This window comes from Podospora pseudocomata, assembly GCF_035222375.1.
Source record: "Podospora pseudocomata strain CBS 415.72m chromosome 1 map unlocalized CBS415.72m_1, whole genome shotgun sequence".
NCBI lineage: Eukaryota > Fungi > Ascomycota > Sordariomycetes > Sordariales > Podosporaceae > Podospora > Podospora pseudocomata.
In genome coordinates, this window is record NW_026946363.1 from 3892153 (window position 1) to 3918948 (window position 26796).

General features: G+C 53.1%; 6 protein-coding genes across 6 annotated transcripts; 4 read left to right on the plus strand and 2 right to left on the minus strand.

The window, feature by feature from the left end:
• Positions 1–3941: 3941 nt before the first annotated feature.
• On the minus strand, positions 3942–4259 carry QC762_0013070 (uncharacterized protein; the record flags this gene model as incomplete). Its single annotated transcript, XM_062882958.1, has 1 exon — positions 3942–4259. The coding sequence occupies one exon, from the start codon at positions 4257–4259 to the stop codon at positions 3942–3944; it is 318 nt and encodes a 105-aa protein (XP_062748835.1).
• Positions 4260–8229: 3970 nt separating this feature from the next.
• QC762_113070 (uncharacterized protein) lies at positions 8230–11330 on the plus strand (the record flags this gene model as incomplete). Its single annotated transcript, XM_062885724.1, has 3 exons — positions 8230–9275; positions 9332–9912; positions 10126–11330. Exons 2-3 carry the CDS (start codon positions 9375–9377, stop codon positions 11328–11330), a joined length of 1743 nt encoding a protein of 580 aa, XP_062748836.1. The 5' UTR covers positions 8230–9275; positions 9332–9374.
• A 2014-nt stretch (positions 11331–13344) lies between these two features.
• Positions 13345–14110, plus strand: QC762_0013090 (uncharacterized protein; the record flags this gene model as incomplete). The annotated part of the gene is made up of 2 exons (XM_062882959.1): positions 13345–13845; positions 14072–14110. The coding sequence occupies 2 exons, from the start codon at positions 13345–13347 to the stop codon at positions 14108–14110; spliced, it is 540 nt and encodes a 179-aa protein (XP_062748837.1).
• A 383-nt stretch (positions 14111–14493) lies between these two features.
• On the plus strand, positions 14494–16842 carry QC762_113050 (uncharacterized protein; the record flags this gene model as incomplete). Its single annotated transcript, XM_062885723.1, has 1 exon — positions 14494–16842. One exon carries the CDS (start codon positions 14494–14496, stop codon positions 16840–16842), a length of 2349 nt encoding a protein of 782 aa, XP_062748838.1.
• Positions 16843–19117: 2275 nt separating this feature from the next.
• QC762_113040 (uncharacterized protein) lies at positions 19118–24736 on the plus strand (the record flags this gene model as incomplete). The annotated part of the gene is made up of 1 exon (XM_062885722.1): positions 19118–24736. The coding sequence occupies one exon, from the start codon at positions 19118–19120 to the stop codon at positions 24734–24736; it is 5619 nt and encodes a 1872-aa protein (XP_062748839.1).
• A 342-nt stretch (positions 24737–25078) lies between these two features.
• atp12 (ATP synthase mitochondrial F1 complex assembly factor 2) lies at positions 25079–26687 on the minus strand (the record flags this gene model as incomplete). The annotated part of the gene is made up of 2 exons (XM_062885721.1): positions 25079–26083; positions 26270–26687. 2 exons carry the CDS (start codon positions 26685–26687, stop codon positions 25272–25274), a joined length of 1230 nt encoding a protein of 409 aa, XP_062748840.1. The 3' UTR covers positions 25079–25271.
• Positions 26688–26796: the final 109 nt, after the last annotated feature.

Consider the following 26796-nt stretch of genomic DNA (forward strand, 5'->3'; position numbering starts at 1 on the left):
TCCCGTCTCATCCCAACTCTGCTCTCTGCTGCACGCCATTGTACATATATGTCAAACTATCGACAGCCCTACACACCATACTTACCCACCGTCCAACACACTAACACCAACATCCTCCCCACCCGTCACCATCCCCCCTCAGCGGCACGGCGCGGCACCGGCACCGGAAGACACCAGACAAACTTCGATGACACACATGAAGGTACACTCCCAACCCGCAGCTCAAAAGGGGAATAAACCGAACAACTCGGCACGTCAGCCATACACCTGCGGCACCCAGCGGCGCAAAGGGGCACAGCAACAGCAGCAACCCCCTTTCGTACTCACTGTTTTGCCCCTCCCCCGCCTTGTGTCTTCCCAATTGCCCCGCGGTGGGTTTGTGTGAAAAAAAAAAATTCCGGATTGCGTACGCGTTATGCCGGTGGGTTGACAGTTGGCTTTTGATCTGGGCTCCGGCAACGATGGGGTGGCGTATACGAGACACGAGACGTTGGTCTGTTCAGGTTTCATGACTTTGGTCTCACCCACTGAATAGACGTTGCGAGACGGTAGGTATGTAAATGTTGGTGATTTTTGGGATGGTGGTTGAGATGGGGTATAGCAGCGCCCCCCTCTCGTCATACCAGCCCTTAACGTACCTATGTCCTACCCTATCTCCCTGCGCTCATGTGGATGAAATGGGGCTGGCGGCCAATGCTATGGAAGCCAAACAATGAAGCAATACCAATAATGATCCGATCCGTTTAGACGAATAGGTAAACTGCCGTTGACCCTACCGAGACGATAAACGTCTGTATCAGACGGACTAGGTAGGCATTCAGACAGTTGAGCTTATACTGTTTAGCCCCCGTTCATCATGCCACAACTAGTCTCGATATCAGATCTGTGGCTGCCTGGCGGCTACTTGACCGTTTAGGAGGAGGTGAATTGAATGACGGCTTGGCTTTCAGACTTTGGTTACTTGAACAAGGCTCTCACGTGGCAGGCTTGAGGCCTTTCCCTGTAAAGTCCCAAAGAAATGCATGATGATGAAAGACGAAAAGGTAAACTGAAGTCCAACCCCCCGCCGTTGCAGAAACCTAACCACCCGAGTCCCGTGAGGTGGAAGTGAAAAGCCGCTCGGCTTCGTGAGACCTGGCCGTCAACTCGGACTTTGAGAGTATCTTCTCGACTCAGTCGAGTTCAACAAAGTGAGTCTTGAGGCACGCATGATGACAGATAGACTGTGTGAAAGTAAAACAGAAAGATCTCGACTCAAACCGAGGTGTCTTCACCCACCACCTGTCAAGACCAGGCCCAAAGACACCGAAATGCAAAGGACGAGTAGAATGAACAAAATCTGCCGAGGTGATCTCCAAATTCACCGCCCCGTCAAGACCCAACAACCGGCCGGTTGGCTGTGCATCTCCATCGTGGACCGGAAGGGGGGAGGAGGGGGGGGGGGGCGAGATCACGGCCGGTCCCCCTCGGGAGGTCCGTCCATCAGTCATTACTCACAATGATCTCCCACTACAGCCCTGCGATAGCCATAAAGGTACTCTACTGGGCAGATCAAAGCCGCCTAAAAGCAAACTCCCTTAGGGCTGGGGCTGGCACCGTGGATCCGTAGATCAACAACCATCACCCCTCGGTACAGTATAAAATCAGAAAAGTTACCTCCTGCACGCCTCCGTCGCCTCCAAAAGGGCAGTGCTTGAAACAACAAGCAAGCAAGCATGTGAGCTCCAACGAGTCGCCGTCCCGAGTCAAGGCAGTTTTTGCGGGGATGATGACGATATGCATGCGGAGAAAGCTGGTTTGTGGGGAGACTTTCTCAAACCAAGGGGATGCCCGTTTGCCTTTTTGCTGCAACATCCAAGGACGAACAACAATTGGCGATAGGATCCATGAGGAACTCTTCCCAAAAGGCAACCTCCCGACGATTGGACAATTGGTGTAAGAGAATGGCGGTGACAAGGCATGAAACAAAACCCACGACTATCTGCAATGTATTGCACTGCATCTTACCCTCTCTAACCAACGTCTCGGGAACATATCCCACTGGAGTGATGAGATGCCTCACCCTGCAGCTTGGGGGAAGAAAAAAAAACTCTGACAGCCCCTGACAGATACAACACAATTGTTTGTTGGTTGTGGTGGCCAGCTTACACAAGGCCCTTATGTGGCAAATTCTGGTCGGTAAACGCAACAGACAGGTGACAATGAACAGGAGCGACGGCCATACTGCGGTAAAGAAGCTAGAGTTAGTTCGTGGTACTGGCCATGCAACTGAACGGCGTCGAGCCATCGTCGGCGACTGGTTACTGGTCCGGCAGAAGGAATGACGGCAGCCAGTTCTCCCCTCTCAAGAAACCCGCCGGCCGGGGGTTTGATGGCCAATGACAACGGAGCCGTGGGTGCTTTCGCCGTGTTGCGTCGTGCCAGTGACGGCGTTTTGCTGGAAAAGGCTCCCATTATCAGGCACGCAACCGCAACGTGCATGAAACTACTGTACGAATATGTATCCGTATGCGAGCTGTGAAGTTGTTAGTCGAGGGCACGATAAACTAGGATAACAGATGGCTGGAAACTGCTCAACTTGAGTGTGTGCCACGGCTCAAAACGTACGGCCCAACCCCCACTAATTCCCTCTTTGGTTTGTGGCACAACGCTGAAATGATATTCGGAAAAGCCATGCGTATATTACCGTTGGCTTGCTTCGTGGGATGAAGTTGACGTACCCCCACAACTGCGTGTTATACATGTGTGTCCCAAAACGGCTTGAAGATCCTGAAAACCGTCGACTCTTTTGTCAACATCAATAAAAGAGATGGTGTCGAGCAATCCCTTCCGCCACGTCAATAGTCGTGCCTCGAGACCGTAGAAAAACAAACAACATCTTCGCCGCGTATGCAGTCCGTGTTTGACGCTATCACCAAGCACACTCGCCACCTGCTGCCCAGGCTCTGCTAGAGTCCTCTTTCTGTCAAAGCTGTCAATACGCTTGGCCTGCAGAGTCTTATCTCAGGACCCCCAAATCCCGCTTATCATATCACGAGAAGCTGCTGTGTTTCTTCATCAACAGAAGGATCCGCAAGTTTTGCCGATAGCGTCTTCTTCTGGCCAGCATTGCTGTCCACACGTTCCAAATCGTGGGGTTGCCGAGGTCGTCTGGCGCATCCGGCGCCCAGCCAGTCCTCACGCTAACGCTGGCCATGTCCCAAGAGGCAAAGGTCGGGCTGCTTGGCAAGCCAGCGAGATATCGCGTCGGAGAAACTGATATTCATAGCTGCTTTACGTAAATTTGCTGCTGATCTGTGATGCGAAAAGACAGACGATCTTCGATGCCAATTGCTGTCGGCAGCACCCTGATGGGCTGCTGGCTGCTTGGTGTGGGTGTCTGATGTACCTACCGAGCATCATATGTCGCAGCTTCAGGTGGCATGAGACGCCAGTGGATTCCCGCATGTGCCTCTTTCCGTCTGACTTGACAGTTGATGGATGGATGATGGAGAGAGTCACCGGCCTGCCTGCTGGCGTCCTGGGCGGTCTGGTTTATCGGCAACTTCCAAGAGTCCAAAAAGGTCAAGCTGCTGAAGAAAAGAGGTCCGTCCGTTGCTCCGTCGTGCGGGGACGCTGGGACCCTGAAACCTTCGAGAAGACCCATCGACATGGGACGCGGGGGCACCCCATTGGACGAACCTAAAGCCCGTTCCTGCATGAATGGGGTCTCTGGCGCGGTGGATCGCCGCCGGCCAAACACTTGCTCTGCTGTTCATTCCAAAAAATCCATCGTGGTATCGCGCCATCGACAACTAAAGAAAGATTGGCATTTTCTGGACATCAACACACAGAAAATCATTGCCCACAGCTGCGCTAGCCAGCAGCTCGGTGTTATTCTGGAGGAATGGATGATTAGTTCGAACACCAAATCTTGAATTGCTCAGGATTCGAGACCGCTTCTACCGTGTCATCCGTCTGTGACTCGGTGCTGTTCTGCTGAAGTCTTGTCTGGTATCCAGTGTGCCGAAACTGCACTGTGGCATCCGTCTAACCTCCGTTCGGCGTAGGAACCAGACCGTCGGTGAAGCACTAACGGTGCCAAAAGAGACCCAAGGCTGGGGTCGGAAGATTCTGTGCTTCGAAATGGCGGTGGGAGACGTCTCTACCGTACCCGAGAATGGCCAATCCCACCTCGCAATAAGCACAAGCAAAGCATTTTCTGCCCTTTGATCCATCCGCAAATCCGGGGCGGGACACCGAGGCGGCATGAGCGCCATTTTGGGGTCCGTAGCCCGTTGTTATCAGAATCCCTGGGAGGTACGGCCCCAACCCGCGGCCCGTCAACAACGGTCCGTACCAGATTTCCAGAGAAGAATCCAAGCCTTTTCTACCCTGGAACCGAATCGTCTCGAAGCCCGGGACATCCGCTCGTGGCGAACCAGGCATACGAAAGCAACAACATGCGGTATTTTGTCCAGGTAGATCCTTTGACATGCGTTATATGTAGGGCGCACTTTACTTTCGTGCCTGATGTAATGCTCGCCGAGCTCTTGTTTCGAGACGCATGTACGTGCCAAGGACACATGGCAGATCTGAGGAACAAAACGAATGAAGTTTGGCGTCGTAGTCCCGTTAGAGCAACCTCGCTGCTAAGCTCCATAGTGCATTGCTGGCCGACGCCACTAGCAGATCCCTCGACGTTACGAAGAAGACGGTGAAGGTCAATCTCTGGTTGGGCCCGCCCGGATCTGGTTCCGTTCTTTGAATCCATAGCGTTACACACACCGACTGGGTAACATTTTCCATGGGCCTATTCCAGACGCAATCGCCAGACAGCAGTTCTCGATACACAATATTGCAACATTCTGGTTGCTGTTTGGGGAAGCAGAACCCGGGCGGAGGAATTTCCAGAGCTTCGGTGCTATGTATCAGCTCGTCCCAGCTCCATGGTGGCGAAGAGATAGTGCTGTGCCAAGGAAGACCAGATAGCTCACAGCTCCGATTCGGCCCTGTCAGGGTTTCAAAAGCAGGACCAGGATGGGGAAAAGCCCTCAGGAACCGTCCCGGATCAGGATGCCGTTTGTGTCCGAGGCCTGCAGGTCCACCAACGCTTAACAGTTCCAAGTGGGGAGGGAGGGGTTCGTTGCTGTTCTGGCGGTATCACAAGGGACCCTTGGAGCTCATGATTGGGAAATGGTCCAAACTGTTCACGGTATGGTACGATGGACGATGGGTGGATGGGTGATGCTTCCAGACGGAACGGCCATCTTTTCGTGAAAAGGACCACCGCAACGAAAAAAGCAACGCAGACTTGACGACGGCAGCAGTCTGTTGCTGCACCCAAGACAGAAGGATGCGACGGAGGCTGATAGAGATTTTCCCCAGACACAATTCGTTTGGCTGAAATGGTGAAAAAGCATTCGTACCTGCATGTTGCAGCTCGTGGCTGCAGTAGCTTCGTCGTGCTCTGCAAGGCACAGCTGCCGGAAAAAGGCCAAAGTACCTCTGGGCTGCTTGGTACATGCGGTCAGTTTTGCCACTGGGACTGGGGGAACAGCCGTGCTGCCGTGATAGCTTCTCGTCCTTCTCCCATCGTCTGATGTGTCTGATGGATAGTGGGGTGCAAGTGGAAACGGTAGAAGGCATCATCGCCTCGTCTGTATTGAATCCACCGTGACGGAGCGGGTTTGGAGACATCATGTACGTAGGTACCGGTACCTGGGTGTGATGAACAGACAGGATCGAGTCGAATACGGAAATGCTTGTCGTACAACACGCAGCTTTCGTGTTATGCTGGACGCGCGGTCGTGTTGTTCTCGTTGTCTGAAGCTGAGGGCAAGCTCTGCCGATGATGATGTTGCTGATGATGCTCGGAGAGATAGGCTTGATTTGATAGTCCAGGCATTAGTCGTTTCCAGAAGGCAGAAATGATAAATGATATGTCGGAAACAAGTTGATTGCAACTGCAACGCTGGATAGTGCTGTCTCGACGTTTCGGGAACACGACGATGTGACTGTAAAGCTGTATGAAACAGCTCTCTCCCCGCTCAGCATTTGCCTCGACCTATGGGGAGGACATGTTGTTTTCTCAACCGCTGGACGCGTTGCTGTGGATGGTAGCGGACCGGAAGAGAATAGCCAGAAAGATATCCATGATCGTCCAAAGAAGCAATGAGACAAAAGCTGGATGGCCTCGAATCCATCAATTCAGACAGGACCGGCCGGTGATGATTGCTCTAGGGTTGATGCAGGCTGCCGAAGCTGGGCAACACGTGAACAGGATTGTATGTATCTGGACAGCCAGACAGTGTCAAAAATAGCGACAGATTCATGCAACGCCCTCTCAAAACCAAGCGAGAAAAGCAAAGGACACGCATGCCACCTGACCGCTCCGATCCGTCCAATCCATGACAGGTAACACGCACAAATTATGTATCAGTTTTCAGCCCAGCAACTCCAGCTGCTGTCTATATGAAGTTGAGGAGGAGCAAAAAAAAAAGATTGAGAGGTGATACCTACCAATGGTAGAATCTGATGGGAGAGAGAGTACGGAGAATGGGAAGTGATAGGTGGTGTAGAGGGACGAAAAAGGCATCATAGGCAGGGTTGTAAAGTGGTTGCATGGCGGGGCAGTCAAATGCGTGTCTGCTATTGGCTCTTGGGCCCACCTCTCTTCCGAGTGGCCTCTCGCACTCACTGTCCTCCCATCCCACCTCATCACTTTTTACCCCGCGGTTGAAAACCTGAAGGCGACTCTTTCTTACGATCGACGGCCGACTCGCAGCCTCTCGGGTGTTTCATGTTTCTCCTGCACAGCGACTGAGCCATCAGGCTCACCATTCCCCTCACTCGGTCGGTGGTCCGCGCGGGACCTAAGACCTGCAGCATCACCTTGGTACCGCACGACACGGACACCCGGCGCAGGTCAACGCGATCGGGACAGTCTTCGATTCGCCCGCCTGGAGAGGATGAGGATGCTATGGCCGCCTTCCAACTGCATGATTTCGAGTATAGTCCATCCGCAATTTGTCCGTTGTTGGTCTTGCCACGCCGCAGACTAAGATGGATAATTCGAGAGAGGGACACCGAATTGTCATCATCAACCACCCACCCCGCTTCTATTTTTCAAAAGTGAGCAGAGGGGAGAGCAATATCGCCCTGGTGACGCTGGATGATGTGGGAATCTAAACCGGGATGCATCGACAGATAAATTAAGACCAACATACGTCCAACATCTGGTTTTCCTGGTTGGCAGAGTTTTACAAAAAAGGAAACGCATGAATTCAACCGGCGGCCTGTCCCGGACTGCCAGCTTTAATGCCCCTCGATCGTCAGCTGACGGAGCAAGAAGGTGAGGTGATGGGCAGTCTGGCCGTCATTCGCCTTCATCCGCCTGCCATGGCGGTTATTCGAGTGTCCTGTTGCGTATCGTCGTCGAGGGCATTCACATCGTCACGTCGTCACCTGGACTCTGGATCTGATCTGAATAGTTGTTGCCAACCAGCGGCGGCGCGACGCCGTTTCCCTGGTGGTCACCCTCCAAGTTCAGGTTGCCTCTCGGGGTGTTCGTGCCTTGCAGTCACCCACCTGCGGTCCCTACTGGTCGGGGAGCAGAGGGACGAGATGTGACCTGACACAATGCAGCGAATAGCTGTGCCTGGATTGCCGTCGGACACCGCGCTTGACCACCGCGCCTCGGCCAGAGACTTTTCTGTGCACAGTTTCTGTGGGCGACATTGTTGGCCCTTCAGCCTATCACGACTGCAGAGACGGTCTCGCGGACGGCTTCGACAATGTACATGCATGTGCTCGTCCCCCTCGTTGGTCAAAAGCGTGTGTCTCTCTGCCTCGAACCCGCGAGTGAGGAACAACTTACCCAGTGGTGTGTACGACGCCCAAGCGTCGCTCTGAATCCCGAATGCCATTTCTTCTGCTGCTCAGTTTCCCCACCCATCATTACATGAAGGCCTCGCTTTCGGCCAGCTAGCGGATGCCACTGACAGAAAAGAGACACCGTCCTCCGTCCGGCCCTCAGTCTCTGCGGGACCCGGCCGGCCTCGGCAGCTTGGGGGAATGACAACTGATGACAAGCCTGGAGCTGGCTTACTTGACAGCTCAACTCCACCGTAGCGGCGAACAGTGCGTTGGACCATCTATCTCTAGTAGAGAGAACAGCACAGCTCATCAGCTACCTTGTTACAGACCTACCAGCGGAGCTACACTAGCAGAGGCCGCTTTTCCCCCTCACGTCTTTCTCTCTGTGGTGCTGCTCAGTGCTGCTGCATGTTGCATACGCAGGCACCGCAGCTTAGTGCCTCTACCAGCAGAGGGGATGATTGGTCGGGGGAGAGGAGGGTGGCCGCCCAGAAGGTACCATTCTCGCAGTGGTACATCCGTCGTGCTGGCAGACTAATCCACATTTAGCACATTTATGACTGCGCCTGGTGAGTGGGGGGGGTTGTCGCCCACAAGTCCATTCGTCGAAGCCGGCCACCCACCATCTGATGTTGCCATCCACCCACATGCCCCAGAACACCATTAACAGACAGGGGCCCTTGTCACTTGGTCCCTCCCGGTCCTTGTCAATCCAAGACCCAAGCGAACCCGCGCATGGTGGACATGGTGGGCTGGTGCGGATTGGAGCGACCAGGATTAGGTGCCAGTCGAGGATTAGGTGCTCAGTCGAGAGAGGGTCGAGAGAGCCCACACAGTCTATCGCCTGCCTGTCTGGCACCTCGCTGGCCGTTGATCGCTTTAGAGTGGGTTAGGCCCATCCGTACATATCCTCCATGGGCTTCCCACCCTGACGCTCTCTTCTCTCCACAATCGGCAAATCGGTCGACCTGGACGCGTGATTGCCTCGCTCTCTCTCTTTCTTGTTCATTTACATATTGGTTCTTGTTTCTTTCAGGACTCGACACTTTTGGAACATCTTGTTCCTTATTACCCTCTTTCAGCCCCCTCAAAGCACATACACCAACTCGTCCTCTCTCGTCTACCTCCTCTATCCTCACCAACCTCGCCCTCAGCTGTGGACGATAAGACGAGTTCATGTACAACAGCAACAAATATCGAGACCTTTGAACCCGGCTGGTTGTTGATCATCATCATCACAACTGCCAGACATTCATTACCAAAAGAACCATCACCATCTTTAGGCCACAGCCCAACAGCAAGCAATACTCACTCCATCCAACAGCAACCTGTACAATAAGCCCGATATATACTTAATACCTAAACCACAGCAACCGAACAACGGAGAAGAACAACAACAAGTCCAGGTGTCTTGACTGGTGGGTAACCGCAACGATCTCTAGAGTGGAACCTGGACGCTGATGGACTGGAATAGCAACCGCAACAACAGCAACAGTAACTGCCATAATTCGCCCAACATGTCTACAGCACCATCCTACTTCTTCTACCGGCCTGGTCCCAGTGTCGAGAGCAGACCAAACCACTTTGTCCAGCAGCCTTTCCACCCAGCTTTCCAACAACAGCAGATGATGATGAACCTTCCCGTGGTGGCTCCTCTTCCCTCGACGCCTGTCTACTCGCGGCCAACATCATCCTGCTCGTCGCAGCAAGGGCCGCTGCTCTCGCACACATTCAACGGCACCACCATCTCACCTGCCGTGCTCACACCGGCGTCTTCCCCACAGCCCATCAACTACAAGTCACTGCTTGCGCTCGACACGGGACTCAACGAGTTTGATGGACTCCGGTCCCCGTCGACTCCTGCGCTCTCGTGCTCCGGCAGCACTGTCAGCAGCCCCGGCAGCACCTATGAGATGCTCGCCACACCGCTCAACCCCATGCTCTCTGGCCTTGACGGTTTTGAGACCAAGGGCAAGAGGGAAGAGGAGGGACTCGAATGCTTCCCTGACCTGGAGCCATGGTCCTCCACCTGCTCCTCACCTCAGCTTGTGCCTGGTTAGTGATTTTTTATGATTTTGTTTTTGGATTTTATTTGTGAATGTAGATGCAGTGAGTCAGGGTGGATGGAGTGAATTGAATGAACGGGCAGGCCAAGTGGCCCCTGCTTTTGAGATTTTGGGCGGTTGCGCGGTTGAGCTTAGCGGGGTTCTCAGCTGGGCTGCTTTTTTTCTGGGTGCTGGAGCTGACCAAAACTCTGCCTGTCCACAGTGTACCTTTCATCCCGCGCACAGGCTCCCCAGACTGCCACTGCCACGCTCAACAGACAAGCCAGCAACGACCTCCTTTCTCCTGCATCGTGCCCGTCACTTTCTCCATCACCCTCCCCTTACGCGCGCTCAGTGTCTTCCGACGACAGCTTCTGCGATCCGCGCAATCTGACTGTCGGCTCTGTCAATTCCACTCTTGCTCCAGAATTTGCGGCTCTCCCCGCTTTTTGCCTGGGTGAGGAAGAGGATCAAAAATTCGTGCTCAGGGGCGATTCGTTTGCCAGCTCCCACAAGGCGTCCACCATCTTCACCAGCCAGGACCTGCACCGCACCCTTCCCTCCAGCTTCACTACTGGTGACCTTTCAGACTTTGACTCTGACGACGAGTTCCAAGGCCTTGCCATCTTGAGCGAGCCCCTCGTGTCCCAGGCCAGCAGCCGGTCGCGTTCCTGCAGCGAGACCAGCTTCAAGTGCGAGGAAGACTTTGAGGACAGCGACTCCTTTGCTGCCAGCTACCTGCCCCGCCCACCAAGCTCGTGCGAAGACGCCGACGAGCATCAACCCAAGAGGCAAAAGAAGTCTGCCGACAGCTGCTGCAGCAAGCCCGCCATGAACGTCGCTGCTGAGGCCGAGGCCCAATCAGGGGCTGCTCAGGACCAGTCCCAGACCCCGGCCAACCAGGACAACACCACCAGCGAGGCCCAAAACAACAACTCGGGTGCCAACTCCGATACCGCTGACACCCCCTCCGGCACCCCCGCTGCTCCCACCAACCGCCGTGGTCGCAAGCAGTCCTTGACCGAGGATCCCTCCAAGACCTTCGTCTGCGAGCAGTGCAACCGCCGGTTCCGCCGCCAGGAACACCTCAAGCGTCACTACCGTTCTCTCCACACCGAGGACAAGCCCTTCGAGTGCCACGAGTGCGGCAAGAAGTTCTCTCGCTCTGACAACCTTTCCCAGCATGCCCGCACCCACGGAGCCGGCGCCATCTCTCTCGACCTTCTCGATGGCTCCGACATGGCTGCCGCCGCCGCCGCCGGTCACCTAGGTCAAGGGTATCCACACCCTCACGGCATTTCTCTTGCTCCCGACTACCACACGCTCGGCCATGTGTTGTTCCAAATTAGTGCTGAGATCCCAGGCAGCGAGTCGTCGTCGGATGAGAGCACCGAGTCCAGCAGGAAGAAGCGCAAGAGGTCAGAGTAATGGAACGCAAAACTTGCTCGATCAACCTTTTATCTATTCAATTCTCTGCACACTCTTCACAATGTCGGTGGTTCTCGCATTAGAACGTACCGTCGCCATTGATGCCCGGATATGACTGCCACGACGCGTTGTTTCATCGGGCCTGGGTCAACACATCAACATTTACATATATACACTGGGGGGTTTGCTCTTTTTCATCAAGACAAAGCGAGGCGGTGGGACACCATTTGGGATTCTTTTTTTATGGCGCAGACGTTTTTTCGCCTTTTGGCAGGAACTCAGCAGGCAAAAACGATGGGTTGGTGTTTTTTTTTTTTTTATATCTTTTTTAGTCTTCATGGGTGTGACATTTGTTTTTTTGTATCAATGTCCACAAACACTTCATGTACCACCACCAACTCCTGTCACCCAAACCAGCATCACCGCGTCCCATGGCTTCTTCTGTGAAGTCATGAGCAGGACGGCAATCACGATCAAATCAAAAGCGCGCTTTTTCATCGGGGATGGAGGGAAACGCGACCAAAAGCTTGAGGAGCCAAGAAGATGACAGTGAAGAAGGGAGAAGAAATATGACGATCTGATTGTACGAACTGGAGAAGAAGAAGAGAACATACACACGATTTGCATTGGGAAAGGAGGATCCGATTTTCATCACAACCTCATTTGACGTGGTCGATATCATCAAAGCATACTCTCTCTCTCTCTCTCTCTCTCTCTCTCTTTTCGGGAGAGAGATAGGTTCAACCAGCATGGTTTCGGGATAATAATTTTATTACATTTTTTTGATCACTTTTTTTTCGTTTCTCTCTGTCTTGCGGGAAGGAAAACCAAATGTTTTGTGCTTTTGGCGGATATCCCACTTGTCTCTGTTCTTTTACTTCTTTGACATGCATGTGTGTGTGTTTGATGATTTTGATATGAAGGTTGTGTTTTTGGCTGTATTATTGTTTCATTTGTGTGTTTTTATGTCTTTCACTTGACTTTCGGTTTTGCTCTTTCTGTCTTTTGTGCGCTACGCTAAAAGGAAAATTGGCTTTTTGTCATTTTTGTCTTGCTATTATCTTGCCGGTCATGATCTTCAAGCCAAGGAAAGCTTTTTTTCCTTTTACGGGGTGGGCACAGACAGACGGTTTGGAGGACCGTCACATCTTTTGAGCTAGCCTTTGGTGGTTTTTTTTTTAACATGATGGATGGATGGAATGAGATTATTAACCGACTGGGAACCATGTACAATATTTTGCCTTTTTTGCTAGGACGCCAGTAGATCAGCAGCGATGAAATTTGAACACGAGAGAGAGAGAGGATGCCTGTTTCACTACAGGAGAGAAGAAGAAATCATGTGAATGGAAGTGTGAATCAGGATGGTTAAGCGCCGGAGCCGGCGAGAAATAGAGAGAGAACTAGATTGATCGATCGACGTGTTCTGGGCTGCAGAAAAGAACCCGAGACATTGGATCTTTCTTTCTTTCTTTGCTTCTTTTTGGTGTTGCACACCCACCACACACCACACTGGAAAATGAAGATCGCGGTAGCGGGTTATTTCCCCCGGTAACAAACTCTATTAGTTCCCACGTTCTCCATGCTTGTGGTGGACTTCTCTCAGAGGTTTGCTTTTTTCCAGTTGGAATTATTGGCGGTGTCCTCCGAATGGATCGCGGCGGTGAAGGGAAAACTGAACATGGTGTTGGGAATGAGTGGGCACTCACAGTGGGAGCTGGAGATAACTACCGCCGTTGCCGAAAACGAGAAGGGCCAAAAAAAATGGGAACGGAACGTGCCATTGCCCAGGGTGGTGGTGGATCTGGGTCATCTTCTGGAACTTCTTTGCCGGGGGACGATGTCGGCATCTGATTTGGATCCTTGGGGGTTTGTTTACCATCGTGGGAAAGATGACCGGGTGGATTTGTTTGGTGTGGTCACAGTGAGTGGACGGTGAAGAGCAATGGGGGGATGGATGGATGGATGGATGGATGTTCGAGGTGAGATTATCTTATGAGGGATTCACACCTGCCGGATGTGGTCGTTTCCACTACATATCTCAACTTTGGCACTTTGGCAATATCTTGACGTTCATTCGCCCGGCTCTGCTGGGACATGGTCGTCTCCAAAGGAGAAAAAAAAAAGAGATGCAGCGGGACCACCCAACGACCCGGGACCGGGAATTGAACATTGTGGCATTGTGCTTTTTTGGAATTGGGTGTTCCCACCGGCACCGAAATTATCTGGAGGGTCCCTCCCTCACCTTGAACGGCTCCACCTCCCGAATGGCCTGGCTAGCCCCCCCGTAACACAGAAGCCAGGAACAGCTCGGCGGGCGGCGTGGATCCCCGAAAGGGACAAGATGGGGAAAAGACCCCAGAATCGGACGACAAAGTCGGTGCCGGTGATGGCGGTGGTTCGAGGGTTCATCAAAGCGACGGTGAAGGAGAAGATCCCCGAAGATTCCATCAACCATGTGCCAATGACGGAGCTAGCAGAAAAGAATGACTCGCTAAGGCGATGTGATGAGATTAAGGTGAGTGATTGTGCCGATATTGACAGCGACACCGACAGCACGGTTGTGGGAGGAGCACTAACTAGGTTTGAGGGCTTCACCGGCAGTTGCAAAGGTAGGTGAGGGAACTGAGGGCGGACGTGAGACCTTTTTTTGCATATAACCGTACTTTACATAATTGTATCTTACACAAACATTTCATCACAGCACGAAACCCCACCACATCGCTGATCTGTTTGGAGCCCAGAGCTTCACCGAGCTTCAGCTCGAGCTCTGGGAACTCTGACCCTCCCTTCATCAACATGATGGAGCCATATTCAGGCACCCGCTCCAAAAACTCCAGCATTAACCTTGCCAAATCATAATTTCCGTCGTACTGCTATTTTTATGCCAAAATCCGTGCCCGGAGGAAATTTCACAAGTTTATTCCCCCAAAATAGTGGGGATGGTGGACCACGTCTGTGTTGTCTCGGTCCACGATAGTAGTCTGAAGATCCACATTCCAAGTCTCGACCGACGCTTTGGCTTTTGTTGCTGGAGCCCGACTCATCTCGTCACTCTCACGATAGTAGAAGAAGGTCCACTCCATCGCGATAGCCCCAAGAAGAAAACAAGATAACCCGATAACCCGATAACCCGATAACAAGCCCGCCCTATCATTTCCCCAATATGGCAACCACACCGTCACCGTCATCACAGGCGGAGAGGCTGAACGTAATCGCCCTCATCTCCGGCGGCAAGGACTCTTTCTATTCCCTGCTTCACTGCCGGGAGAACGGCCACCGGGTCGTGGCCTTGGCTAACCTCTTCCCCTCCGCCGCGGGAGCGGGAACCGGCACAGGCCGGACAAGCCCATCGTCTTCCGTATCCGACGATGCGGCCCCACCTCCCGGAGCTACCATCCCTGATCAAGAGGAAGAGGACCTCAACAGCCACATGTACCAAACCGTGGGCCACAGCATCATCCCCCTCTACGCCGAAGCCACCGGCATCCCCCTCTACCGGAAGGCCATCAGCTCCTACGGTGCGACCCAGCACGGGAAGGATTACTCGCACTATGTCTCCACTCCGGAGGAGGTCAAAGAGAGGAAGCATGACGAGACGGAGTCGATGTTTTTTTTGCTCAAGGGGATCAGGCAGAGGCATCCAGAGGTGAATGCGGTTTGTGCGGGGGCGATTCTCAGCACGTATCAGCGGACGAGGGTTGAGTCGGTGGCTGTGAGGTTGGGGTTGACGCCTTTGGCGTACTTGTGGAAGTTTCCTACTTTGCCTGCTAGTCCGGGGAGTGATGATGGGCAGCTGTTGCTGGATATGGAGCAGGTCGGGTTGGAGGCGAGGATTATAAAGGTTGCGAGCGGGGGGTTGGAGGAGGGTGATTTGTGGGTTAATGTTGCCAGTAGGGAGGGAAAGAACAAGGTGGAGAGGGGGATGAAGAAGTATGTTTTTGGGGGACGGTTGGATGAGGGGGCCGTGATTGGGGAAGGAGGTGAGTTTGAGACGTTGGTTGTGGATGGGCCGGGGGGTTTGTTTAAGAAGAGGGTTGTGGTTGAGGAGGAGGGGAGGAGGGTGGTGAGGGAGGGTGGGGGGACAGCTTGGCTGAGTATCACCGGGGCGAGGTTAGAGGTGAAGGAGGAGTTGAGGCATGGGAAAATCAGGGTGCCTGAGATGTGGGATGACAAGTTTCAGGCTATCCTTGATACTTTGGCATCGAATGATGAACTGCCAATACAGGATCTGAGTCTTGAAGACGGTCAAGGCAACACCGACGCTGCCCTTCCCGACCTCACCAAGCTCCAACCCTCCAACATCCAGCACCTAATATTCACCTCCATCGATCACCCATCCGTTCAAGACGAAACAACCTCCGTCACCACCCTCATCGAGGCTTACCTCGCCTCCAAATCCCTCCCCTCAACCGTCATCCTCTCCACCACCATTCTCCTCCGCAACATGTCCGACTTTACCACCATAAACCCCATCTACGGCTCCCTATTCCCCTTCCCTAACCCCCCGTCCCGAGTTTGCATCTCCTGCGGGGATCTGCTCCCCAAAGGCATCAACATCGTTATCGCCCTAGCCCTCTCGGCCACCCCAGACATCCAAAGAGATGGCCTCCACGTCCAGAGCAGATCCTACTGGGCACCGGCCAACATCGGCCCCTATTCCCAAGCAATCACCACCCCTCTGTTTCCCAACTCCCAAGCAAAAGCAGTCAGGATCGCGGGTCAGATCCCCCTCATCCCAGCAACCATGACCCTTCCCCCACCAGAAGAAGACCTCAACACACAACTCGTCCTCTCCCTACAGCACCTCTTCCGAATCGGAGTCGAAACCGGCGTGCAGCTGTTCTCCTCGGGAGTGGCCTTCTTCCCTCGCTCCTCCTCCGGGAACATGCAAGAAAAGGTCAAACTTGCAGCCAAAGTTTGGGAGTTGGCACATGCACTCCCCAAAAGTGAGAATGATGATGATGATGAGGAGGAGGAGGAGGATGAGGATGAAGATGGTCCAGATATTTGGGATAGGAAATATAACTCGGCTTATACCTCGTTTGCCTCGGCCGGCCAGGCCACCCACAGGCTGCGGCTCCCAGATTGGAGCGCGGTAAAGACCAAAACTACCATTCCGCCTGTCTTTGTGGCTGAGGTGGAGGAGTTGCCTAGGGGAAGTGGAGTGGAGTGGCAGGGTCATCTTGGGATTGCCTCTGCTGGGGAAGATAGTGTGGAGATTGTGAAAAGGGGGGAGAGTATCTGGCAGGTTGTGGTGGAGGAGAGGTTTGTTCAGACTGTGGTTGTTGAGGGGTTGGATAGAGACAGTGTTGATGAGGGTGTTGGGGCGGTGGTGAAGGAGTTGGAGGGGAGGTGGTTGGTGCCTGTTGTTACTTATTTGGATAAGGGGTTTGAGTACAGATTGGGCGAGGAAGTGAAGGGGTTGGTTGTGCCGTGTAGGAGTTTGTGGGATGGGAAGGGGGAGAGGGTGGGGATGGTGAGGGTTTGGGAAGGGGTTTTGAGGGAGGATTGATGGGGAAAAGATATACATTGGGTAGAAGTGTGGACGGAGGGATGGGATATGAATGCTATTTTTTATGACTTCTAGATGCACGACGGGTCTATAGAGGTAAAAGTTGAACGAGTAATGTGTCAATGTGTTCATGTGTTAATGTGCTGATTGGTGGCTGGAATGAGCAGCTTCCTCATCACCAGATGGAAGGAGCAAACCCAGGGCTGGCACCTGCCTACAATACCCTCGTCTGATGTTGGTGCCTTCCCACATCAAAGTACACTTGACCACCTATACCTTCCTCTTCTCAGGTCATGGTTGTCATAATTGGCAGTCACGACACACAACATCAAGTCCATGATTTTGTGGCACACCTCACCTGGTGTTGTTCATGACTTGTTCTCCACCATGGCGATTTTGTATACCTAGTCTCCGCTCATTGAAGTTGGGTGAGGGGGGCCAGCCTACCATTGATGCCGACAAATCTAGCACGGATAGACATCCTACCTATGTTAACACCTCCCCGCTGACTTGGATCGTGTGGCCTGAAGTATCTTCACCGCACGAGGGGTTTCGAGTGTGTTACAAAACATGTGTATGACCTCTCGGCATGGTCATTCCCACCCGCAATGTCAATGAACATGATGCGCGGCTGCCCGAGAGGATGAGGCAAGGACAAACTACTTATATATCGGGTCCGGGGCCCTCTAGTTTTACCTCCTGCCCTGTATCTATACCTCAGGCCATTCAGATTCCTATGTCCGGCAGCATCGTATTTCGTGGCTTGATCCTACCTTGGACTATCACCTACCTTTCTATTTATGCTACGGAACTTGCTACCAACCATCGTGGCCAGCCACCCAATGCCTACCAATGTTTACTGAATCTTTAACAGCCAGAACGGTATGGAGGCATGACCTAAAGAGTGCCACTACATTGATTCGAAAACCAACGTGACATGTGACAAGGTCTCTTCGAGATTTGACCCTGCCACGAAAGCTCACATTCGAGAGTTCCACTTTGAAGACAATCGTAAGCTAGAAGAGGCACTCGAGAGTTTACCCTCAGGCATGGAGCAGATCAACGCAGAATACAACACATGGGGGGAAATCTTTCCGAAGTCAACCTCCCCGAGAAAGTGTGCCTGAAAATGAACCTCTGGAAAGAGAAAGGCCTCGCACAAGACACCGCCACTGACGCAAGGAGGCCCAGGACGATCCAGAGCTGCGAAGGGAAGAGAAACCCAGCACAAAGCGCCGCCACAGAGATAAGCCGACCACTCGCGACGATCTAGAGCCTCCGAGAGAAGAAAGGGCCCACAGAGAAGACCGTCACAGAACCAAGTAGGATGCGCGGTATCCTGGCGTAAGAGATTCCATCTCGACGCCAAGTTCTTCTCGGGAGAAGAAAGTCAGGCCAGTTCCCATGTACATCGAGAATCCGGAGTACTTTGGACACCTTTGATACCCCCGGAAGTGCGGAGCACTTTGTCGTAAGTGGCTACTGATCATCGCAATGGTAGGAAATATAGAAACGGTGGTGGGTTGCAAACGAGAAAGTAGAGCCGGATGCGGTTTGGACGAACAGGAATTTTTTTTGATTTTAAGAGGTCTCAGATTGCTAGTCAGCTGCATAGAGACGAGGAATAGTAAAGAGATAGCTTGGAAAAATATGATGTTGAGCTGATCTCGATATAGAGTTGCTTCGAAGATATTCTTGATAACTGTGACTGGTTATGGAGCTTTGATTTCTCTGCAGTTCAAGCAGCTGTATGGTATTTGATAGTTCTCATTCATAATAATGAAAATCAAATAAAATCTCTTGATCATCTTCCAAGGCCTGTTCTTCTTTTAAAAAGGCGTAGGTTGATAATAATTACGACATAAGTGGTCGTGTTTGTTGGTGTGTTTGGCAAAGGTTTGTTGCCTTCCATGCTTGGCTTCGGGGTTAGTCACGCGGCGGCAGGAGGAAAGAGGAAAGAGGGCGCCTGCATGATGTTTGAGGCTGACCAGTTTTTGTTGGCCGTTGAGGCACCCGCGCTATTGGTGCACAGCTTGCAGCTTTGTTGATCCAGAGCCTCATCCCGTCGTCTGCGCAGCAGCTGCAGCTGGCGTAAGTCTTCACCGCTGCAGCCTGGAAATCTGCCTAGTCACGAGCGGATCCCTCTTTTCAACTTCATCTCTGTTTTCCATCTTATTTCATTCATATCTTCATCGCAACCACTCACTCAAGGTTTTTGGCTTCATTTCCTACCATACCTTTCCGGCCCGGATAACCCCCGCACATAAATTCACACATGGCCCCAATCATGGACGACAACCCCTCCTCCACCAACCCCAACCACCCTGAATCCTCAGAATCTGAGTACGATGGATCATTCATGTCGACACCCGTCGAAGCAGACACGGATTCGTCCGACGATAAGAAGCTGACCATCAGCAAGGTCGTCGTGGTGGAAGTTTCCCCATCGCCGGACACCGATAACGCCACTCAAACCATTAACCCACCCACAAGCAGGCCACTGTTGGACATATCAGACCCAGAATCTGTTATCAAGGCCGCCAAACTGATTGCGACCTTTGCGAATGAGATCGAGAGACTGGGCGGTGTCAAGTTTCTGGAGGATCTCGAGAAGATCAGAAACAATCAAACACCACCGAAATCAAACACAGACCCACCAAGTACCTCCATATCTGCCGATCCAGAGAATCCAAAGCCCGAGGAAGCCAGTGGAAGCCAATATGGCACCTCCCAAGCCCAGGAGACCAAGGAAGCCCACACCAGCACAGCCACGGGTGAGACCGTTGCCATCAAGGACCACGACGTTCCCGCAAAGGCAGAAGAAGTCACTGCCAAGGATCAGGCGGTTCAAGCAGCGCCTCCTGAGAAGGAGAAATCCTCCCCAGAAGAATCCCCGGCGAAGGATGATGACACAGAAGGTGCCAGGGAGTCTTCCAAGGAAGACCCTCCTAAGGACGCTTCTCTAGACACCACGACAGAGAAGAAAGATCAGGAATCCTCCGTAGAAGATGGCAAAGAGGATGGCAAGGAAGATGTAACTCCGGAGGGCATAGAAAAGAAGGACGAACCCCAGAAGGATGAAAGCCCAAAGGAGGAATCTAAGGCGGAGTCCACTGATGATGATCCCAAAGAGACTGATAGTGAAGTCAAGGAGGAAGGGACTAAGGAGGAGGAGGGGGAGGCGAAGGAGAGCGACGTTAAGGATGAGGCCAAGGAAGGAGAGACCAAAGAGGGCGAGGCAAAGGAAGAGACGACAGATGAGAACAAGCCAGAGGAAGCCAAGGAGGAGGCTAAGGAGGAGGCCAAGGAGGAAACCCCAGAAGAAGTCAGGCAAGAACCCCCACCAGCGCCGGCGCCCGCTCCGTTACCTTTGCCCGATCCTCCACACGACCCTTTCAAAGGTGTCAGAGCCGACCCCACCGAAACAGAAGAGATACCCTTGGATGCCAACGGAAAACCAAAGCCGAGCGCCAGCCGGCCGGGTATGCCCATTCTTCCCGCCCTTGGTCGGAGATGGGTGGCTAAGGAATCTGACGGCGTCGAATTGTTGGCCCCTGAAAAGGAATGGGAGCGCCGCAAAAAGGAACTGGGCGAGAAGAGCTTAGCAATTGACCAGCTCATGGCCATGGTTGGTCTTGAACAAGTCAAGTCAGAATTTCTTGCCGTCAAGTCTACCATTGATGCGGCAAAGAACAGAAGAGGGATGCTTCGAAGACAAGAGTTCAATCTTGCGCTGATCGGCAATCCGGGAACGGGCAAGAAGACGCTGACGACTATCTACAGGACTTTGCTCAAGGAATGCGCCGCATGGTCTTCTGTCAACAGCCCGCACAATGAAAAGCGGTCCGGATTTGACTTTCAGGCGGACAAGGATATTGAAGGTTTCCATCTGGTGCTAAACAACTACGGCGAGAACTCCAAGGTCTTTGTCTTTATCGACTCCATCGAGGGGATGACGGGTTCCCTCAGGGCAGACCTCTTGTACACACTGGACCGTCATGCCGAGCGTCTTCGGCTGGTGGTTGTCATTGCTGGTACCGAGACGGCGATGAACAAGCTTTTGGCTTCGCGACCGAGCGGAAGATGGCAGTTTCCTCGACGGTTGACGATTAAGGATTACGATGACGAACAACTGCGTCTGATCTTTCTCCAGATGGTCCGACACAATGGGTTCACCATCGAAGGGGGGGAGACTGGGCCGTATCCTCGTATTGTGGCCAAACGGGTTGCTCGGAACCGAGAGTCTGGTGGTTTCGCCAACGCCTATGATCTCGTGCTGGCTTGGGAGAAAATACTGGACCGACAGGCGGCAAGGCTTGACCTGGAGCACGCGGCGTGGAAGGCTGCCGAGGACAAGCGAGCCGAAGAGTGGGAGGCGGCGCTGGAAAAGAAGCGTGCTAACCTGAGAGAGCTGCTCAAGGAGAATCAGTCTCTGCAGGCAACTGAGGAGTGGTTGACAGAAGAGCTAGAGGTCGCGACTCAAAAGCTGGAAAAAAAGCAGCAAGAGCGAGAGCACTTGAAAGAGAAGGCGCTCTCCTCGAGCGAGTCATCAGTCACCGAGCCCAAGGATGTCGAGAAGCCTGAGGAAGCCGTCAAGACCGAAGCGGTTGCTCAGCCTACAGAAGTTCTCAAGACTGAAGAGCCTGCCCAGACCGAGGCCGTGGAAAAGGCTGTCGAACCTGAGACCGAGGCTGTGGAGGTTGAGGGAGAAGGTCTTAGGACTGTGGAAGAAGGCGTCAAACCTGTGGAAGAAGATGTCAAGCCTGTGAAAGAAGACGTCAAGCGCGATCAGGGAGGTGTCAAACCTGAGTCTGAAGCTGTGAAAGTCGGGGAAGAAGGCGCCGACACCAACCAAGGAGGTGTCAAACCCACAGGAGAAGATGTCGAACCTGAGAAGGAAGGCGTCAAATCCGCGAAGGAAAAGGTTGATCCGGAGAAAGAAGAAGTCAAATCTGCAGAAGAAGAGGCTACACCCAAGCAGGAAGCTGCAAATTCCGAACCAGAAGACGTTGGAAAGGATGCCAAAGTTGACAAAGAAGATCCCAAGGAGAAACAACGCGTGCTGAGCCCAGAAGAGGTTGAGATTGCCGCTAAGATCGAGGAGCTTAAGAAGGCAATCGAGGAGGGCGAGGAGATGTTGTCTAGCCTGGTTGAGTACAAGAACTGCAGGGGCCAGGAGATCACCGCTCGTTTGATTAAGTTGTTGAAGTACAAAAAGCTCCCAATGCCCGTTTCAGTGGACGACAAAACTTCTGTTCCGAAGGAGCCGTCGGAGAAGTCCGAGATGTCGACGGATAATGATTCGAAGGACGAGAGAACCAAGGTTCAGAAGGCGGACCCAAGCTCTGCCGAAGGCAAGACCAAGCCTAATTTTGATGAGAAGAATTTGGAGCTTGAGAAGGATAGGGACAAGAAAGATGGGGGACTCGAGAAAGATGGGGGACTCGAGAAAAACGAGGAGCCCAACAAAGACGAGGATGCCAGCAAGAACGAGGATGCCAGCAAAGACGAGGAGCCCGAGAAGGAAGTCGAGCCTAGCAGGGACATGGAGTCTACTAAGGATGCCGAGTCTTCTACCAAGGACATCAAGACTAGCCAGGACGAGAAGCCAGCCAGAGAAGAGGAGGCAACTGACGGCGAGACTACGGCCGAGGATGAAGCCAAGGCACGACAACTCACCGAGCAAGACACGGAGGCCGACACCGACGGCCAGTCAGACAAGAAATCAACAGAGGGCGGGACCAAGGCCGAAGATGAAAAGAGCGCTTCCACTGATGAGAGTGATGAGAGTGATGAAGTGGACCTCTCGTTTCTGTCGCAGGGTCCAGCGCCAAAGCCCAACACCCGACTTCTCACCAAGGAAGACATCATCGGACCGGAGCCCGAGGATATTCGGGACAAGAGCAAGGCTTGGAAAGAGCTCGAAAAAATGGCCGGCCTCGAGAGCGTCAAGAAAGCGATTGACGAGCTGCTCGACAGGGCCAGAGCCAATTATCGTCGCGAAGTCCTCGGCAAGGAACCACTCAAGACCTCCTTGAACCAAGTCTTTTTAGGTCCTCCCGGTACTGGCAAGACCACCGTAGCCAAGCTTTACGGCCAAATTCTGGCCGAGATTGGGCTTTTGTCCACGAAAGAGGTGGTATTCAAGACACCAGCGGATTTCATTGGGCAGTACATCGGTGAATCCGAGGTCAAGACCGCCCATATACTCGACTCAACGATTGGAAAGGTGCTTATCATCGACGATGCCCACATGTTCTATCACGGTGGTCGTCCGGGCACGACGCACGAGTCGGATGAGTTTCGTCTTAGCTGTATCGATGTCATGATCTCCAAGATTCACAACCAGCCAGGCGAAGATCGATGTGTTTTGCTTCTCGGTTATCCTGACATGATGGAGGAGATGTTCCAAAAGTGCAACCCTGGCTTGCGGCGACGATTTCCCCTGGAGGAGGCCTTCCGGTTCCAGAGCTACGATGACAAGACGCTGAATGAGATTCTACGGTTGAAAATGGCCAAGGAGGAGATCACGGCTAATGAGGGAGCCATGGAAGTGGCAGCTGAAGTTCTCCGGAGAGCGAGGGACCGTCCTAATTTTGGCAATGGTGGTGATGTTGACAACCTGCTGAACCAAGCCAAGACTCGATATCGCGCCAGGACCAAGGCGAAGGCGGAAACGGAAGCCGAAGGTGTAGAGAAACAATGCACGGAAAAGCCAGTCGAGCTGCCCCCGGTCACTCGGGTCGACATCGAAGAAGCTGTGGCTGGAGAACAACTAGCCCAAGCCCAGGTCGACCTGCCGACTGCCGTCAAAACCAAGGCAGCCGAACCTCCAACAGATAGCACTCAGCCCGAGAAAGAAGAGCTCGAGTCACCTCCACCAACGGAAACAACCGAGAAACCCACAGACAATGCTGACATTCTCACTCACTCGGAAGCCAGCATCGTCCTCACTCGCGAGGATTTTGACCCAGACTGGAACCGCGGCGCCACTGCCTCCTCGAAATGTAAATCCCTCTTCTCCTCCCTCATCGGCTTCGAGTCCATCATATCCAAATTCGAAGGCTATCAACGCCTGGCAGCAAACATGCGCCGCCGTGGCAAAGACCCGCGCGAAATCGTCCCCTTCACCTTCATCTTCAAAGGACCCCCCGGCACCGGCAAAACCCACACCGCACGCATCATCGGCCAAATCTTTTACGACATGGGCTTCTTGTCCACCAACGAAGTGATTGAATGCTCTGCCAGCAACCTCATAGGCCAATACATGGGCCACACCTCGCCAAAAGTGATCAACCTATTTGAGAAAGCCCTCGGAAAAGTCCTCTTCATCGACGAAGCCTACCGTCTCGGGGGGGGCAACCGCGCCACGGGGCATGCTTCTTACGAAGAGGAGGCAATTGGAGAACTAGTCGATTGCATGACCAAGCCACGGTACCTCCGCAAAATGGTTATTGTTCTGGCGGGTTACGACAAGGACATGGATAACCTCATGAAGGTCAACGCGGGACTGAGGGGGAGGTTTGCGACAGAAATCAACTTTCCCACCATGACGGCTTCCAAGGCGAAGCAGCATTTAGAGAATTTGTTGCTCAAGGAGGATATTGAGCTACGGGATGAGTTTGATCCTGGGGAGGAGGAGAGGGAGAAGGTGTTGAGGTATTTGCATCAGCTGGGGAAGACGGCCGGGTGGGCGAATGCGAGGGATGTGAAGAGTTTGGCGGCGGCAGTGACGGGGCAGGTTTATAGGGATGTGGATTTGGATGAGCTTGAGAGGGAGGAGAACGAGGAGGAGGTGGTCAAGAGGAAGCTGTTGAGGGTTAGTACGAAGGAGTTGAATGGGCATTTGAGGGAGATGTTGAAGCAGAGAATGAGGAGCGGGGGGCTGGCTTGAGCGGAGGTAAAGCGATGATGTTTGATGGTTTGTTTTTCTTTTGAGTTTTGGTTTTGGTTTTTTGGGGGTGTTGTTATCCTGGGCAGGTGGAAGTGTACTGGAACTGGCGGGGCGTCTTCTTTATGAGCGGATATATATAATTTCTTCTTGAATGAATACTGTGCAGTATAACGAAGCAGGATTTGTTGCAAGGGACTGTAACTTATGTGTACTCACTCACCCTCACAACAAATAATTGGCATAGAGAGTAGGTTAACCCATATCATGATGTGAACCATACCTCAAAGGATGATTAATAGGCCTTTAAAGATAGTAATAGGCTTGTGAAGATAGTTCATGACCTCTTAAGAGAATTGATAGGCATTGAAAGATAGTCAAGAGGCCTTTAAAGGTATTCAAAGACCTGTTGATTTGCTTTGAGGCATGGTTTACAATATGTAATATGGGTCAACTTAGTTTTGCTATTGCGGGAGGGTGCCTCGCTGACCATCTACCCCTCGTATCTTACACAACACCATCTTACACTTCTAACCCTCTACCTCCCAGTCCCCCCAACAAGCAAGATAACACTCCCCAGCTGCCTCCTCAAATCTTCCTTCTCTACATCATGTGTATCCTCCACCTCTCCCCACCTCCGGGTCTGCCACTCAACCTCCACGCTCACCACCCTCGCCGCCTCCTCCACCCCAAACTTTCTCTCCTCCCCCTGGGTCAGGTCTTGCCTCTCCTCGCTCCACTCACAAACCAACCTCGCGGCCGTAAGCAAGCTCTTCCCCGCAAGTGTCGCCCTCTCGATGCCCGCAAGCTCCCAGCAACTCAACCCCAACACCCACCCCTGCACCACCTCCCTCACCCCCGGCTCTTGTTTCCTGGGCAGTATGCTCCCGCTATCCTCCAACACCGGCACGATATTCACCCCCGGCCAGACCTTACTCGTCAACCAACCCACCACACCCCCCGCCGCCTCCTCTTGCAGATCCCTCAAGCTCTTCCCCTCATCATTGAGGTAACTGCTCGGCGCGTGGGGGTCGGTGCTATCAGCAGGCGGTGCCCAACACAACAAGCTGTCCGTGTCGAGATACCGCATCATACCGGTGACAATAGACTCCCTTATCGGACCAGGACCGCCAGGATGCGCAGCGTCCTCAGCCCCAATGTCAACCGCCCTGCAGACCAAAGACGTAAGCGGGATAAGATGCTGCTTCGTCGCCTCCTGCGCAGACAGCAACTGGTCCCACTCCACCGCCAGCGCGTGGGCGAGCTGGGGTTTGGACAAGGGGATGCGGATGATGGATTTTGTGGTTGGGTGCCGGAGGGGGCGGGAGTCGAGGTGGATCTGGTAGGTTCCTACACCATACCACACATCATCAGTACAAACACACACACACACACACACAAGAAAGAAAGAAAGAAAGAAAGAAAGAAAAAAAAAAGAAAGAAAGAAAGAAAGAAAGAAAGAAAGAAAGAAAGAAAGAAAGAAAGAAAGAAAGCAAAAGGTGGGGGGACGAAAAGGGGGCGGGGGAATGTACGTACCGACAACCTCCTTGATGGAGACATCCTTCCAAAACCTCCTTTTCAACACCGGCGCGTTCGGGTCGGCAGGTTTACTGTTGTTGCCGTTGTTCTTGCGAATGTCTCTTGCCTGTCTGAGCATCTCGGCCTGCCTTTTCCTCCTCGCGAGGCGCTCCTCTACCGCGTACTCTGCCGCCGGGGTGGGAGGCTCGGGGGGAGGACCGGTGCCGTACACGGGTACTACTTTGGCCGGTTTCGGGGGGTTGTTGTGAATCGTCCTCGTCGACGTGAAGGCCGACGTCCTCCTCCTCCCCGCCGCGCGGAGGGGCAGGGTGAGGCAGAGTCTCGTTGCTGGCGCCATGTTGGCGAACCGGTCGGAGGAAAGGGGTGGTGGATGGCTGCGGGAGGAGGAAAGGAGCTGTCGGGGGAGGGGATGCATGCGCAATATCAAAAGACGCAAGGCCAGGACCCCACGGTGGAAGAAGCTCGTCGATCTGCGCAGCTCAGGAAAACATTTTGGAGGGTCTGGATGCTCTCAAAGTCTTGGC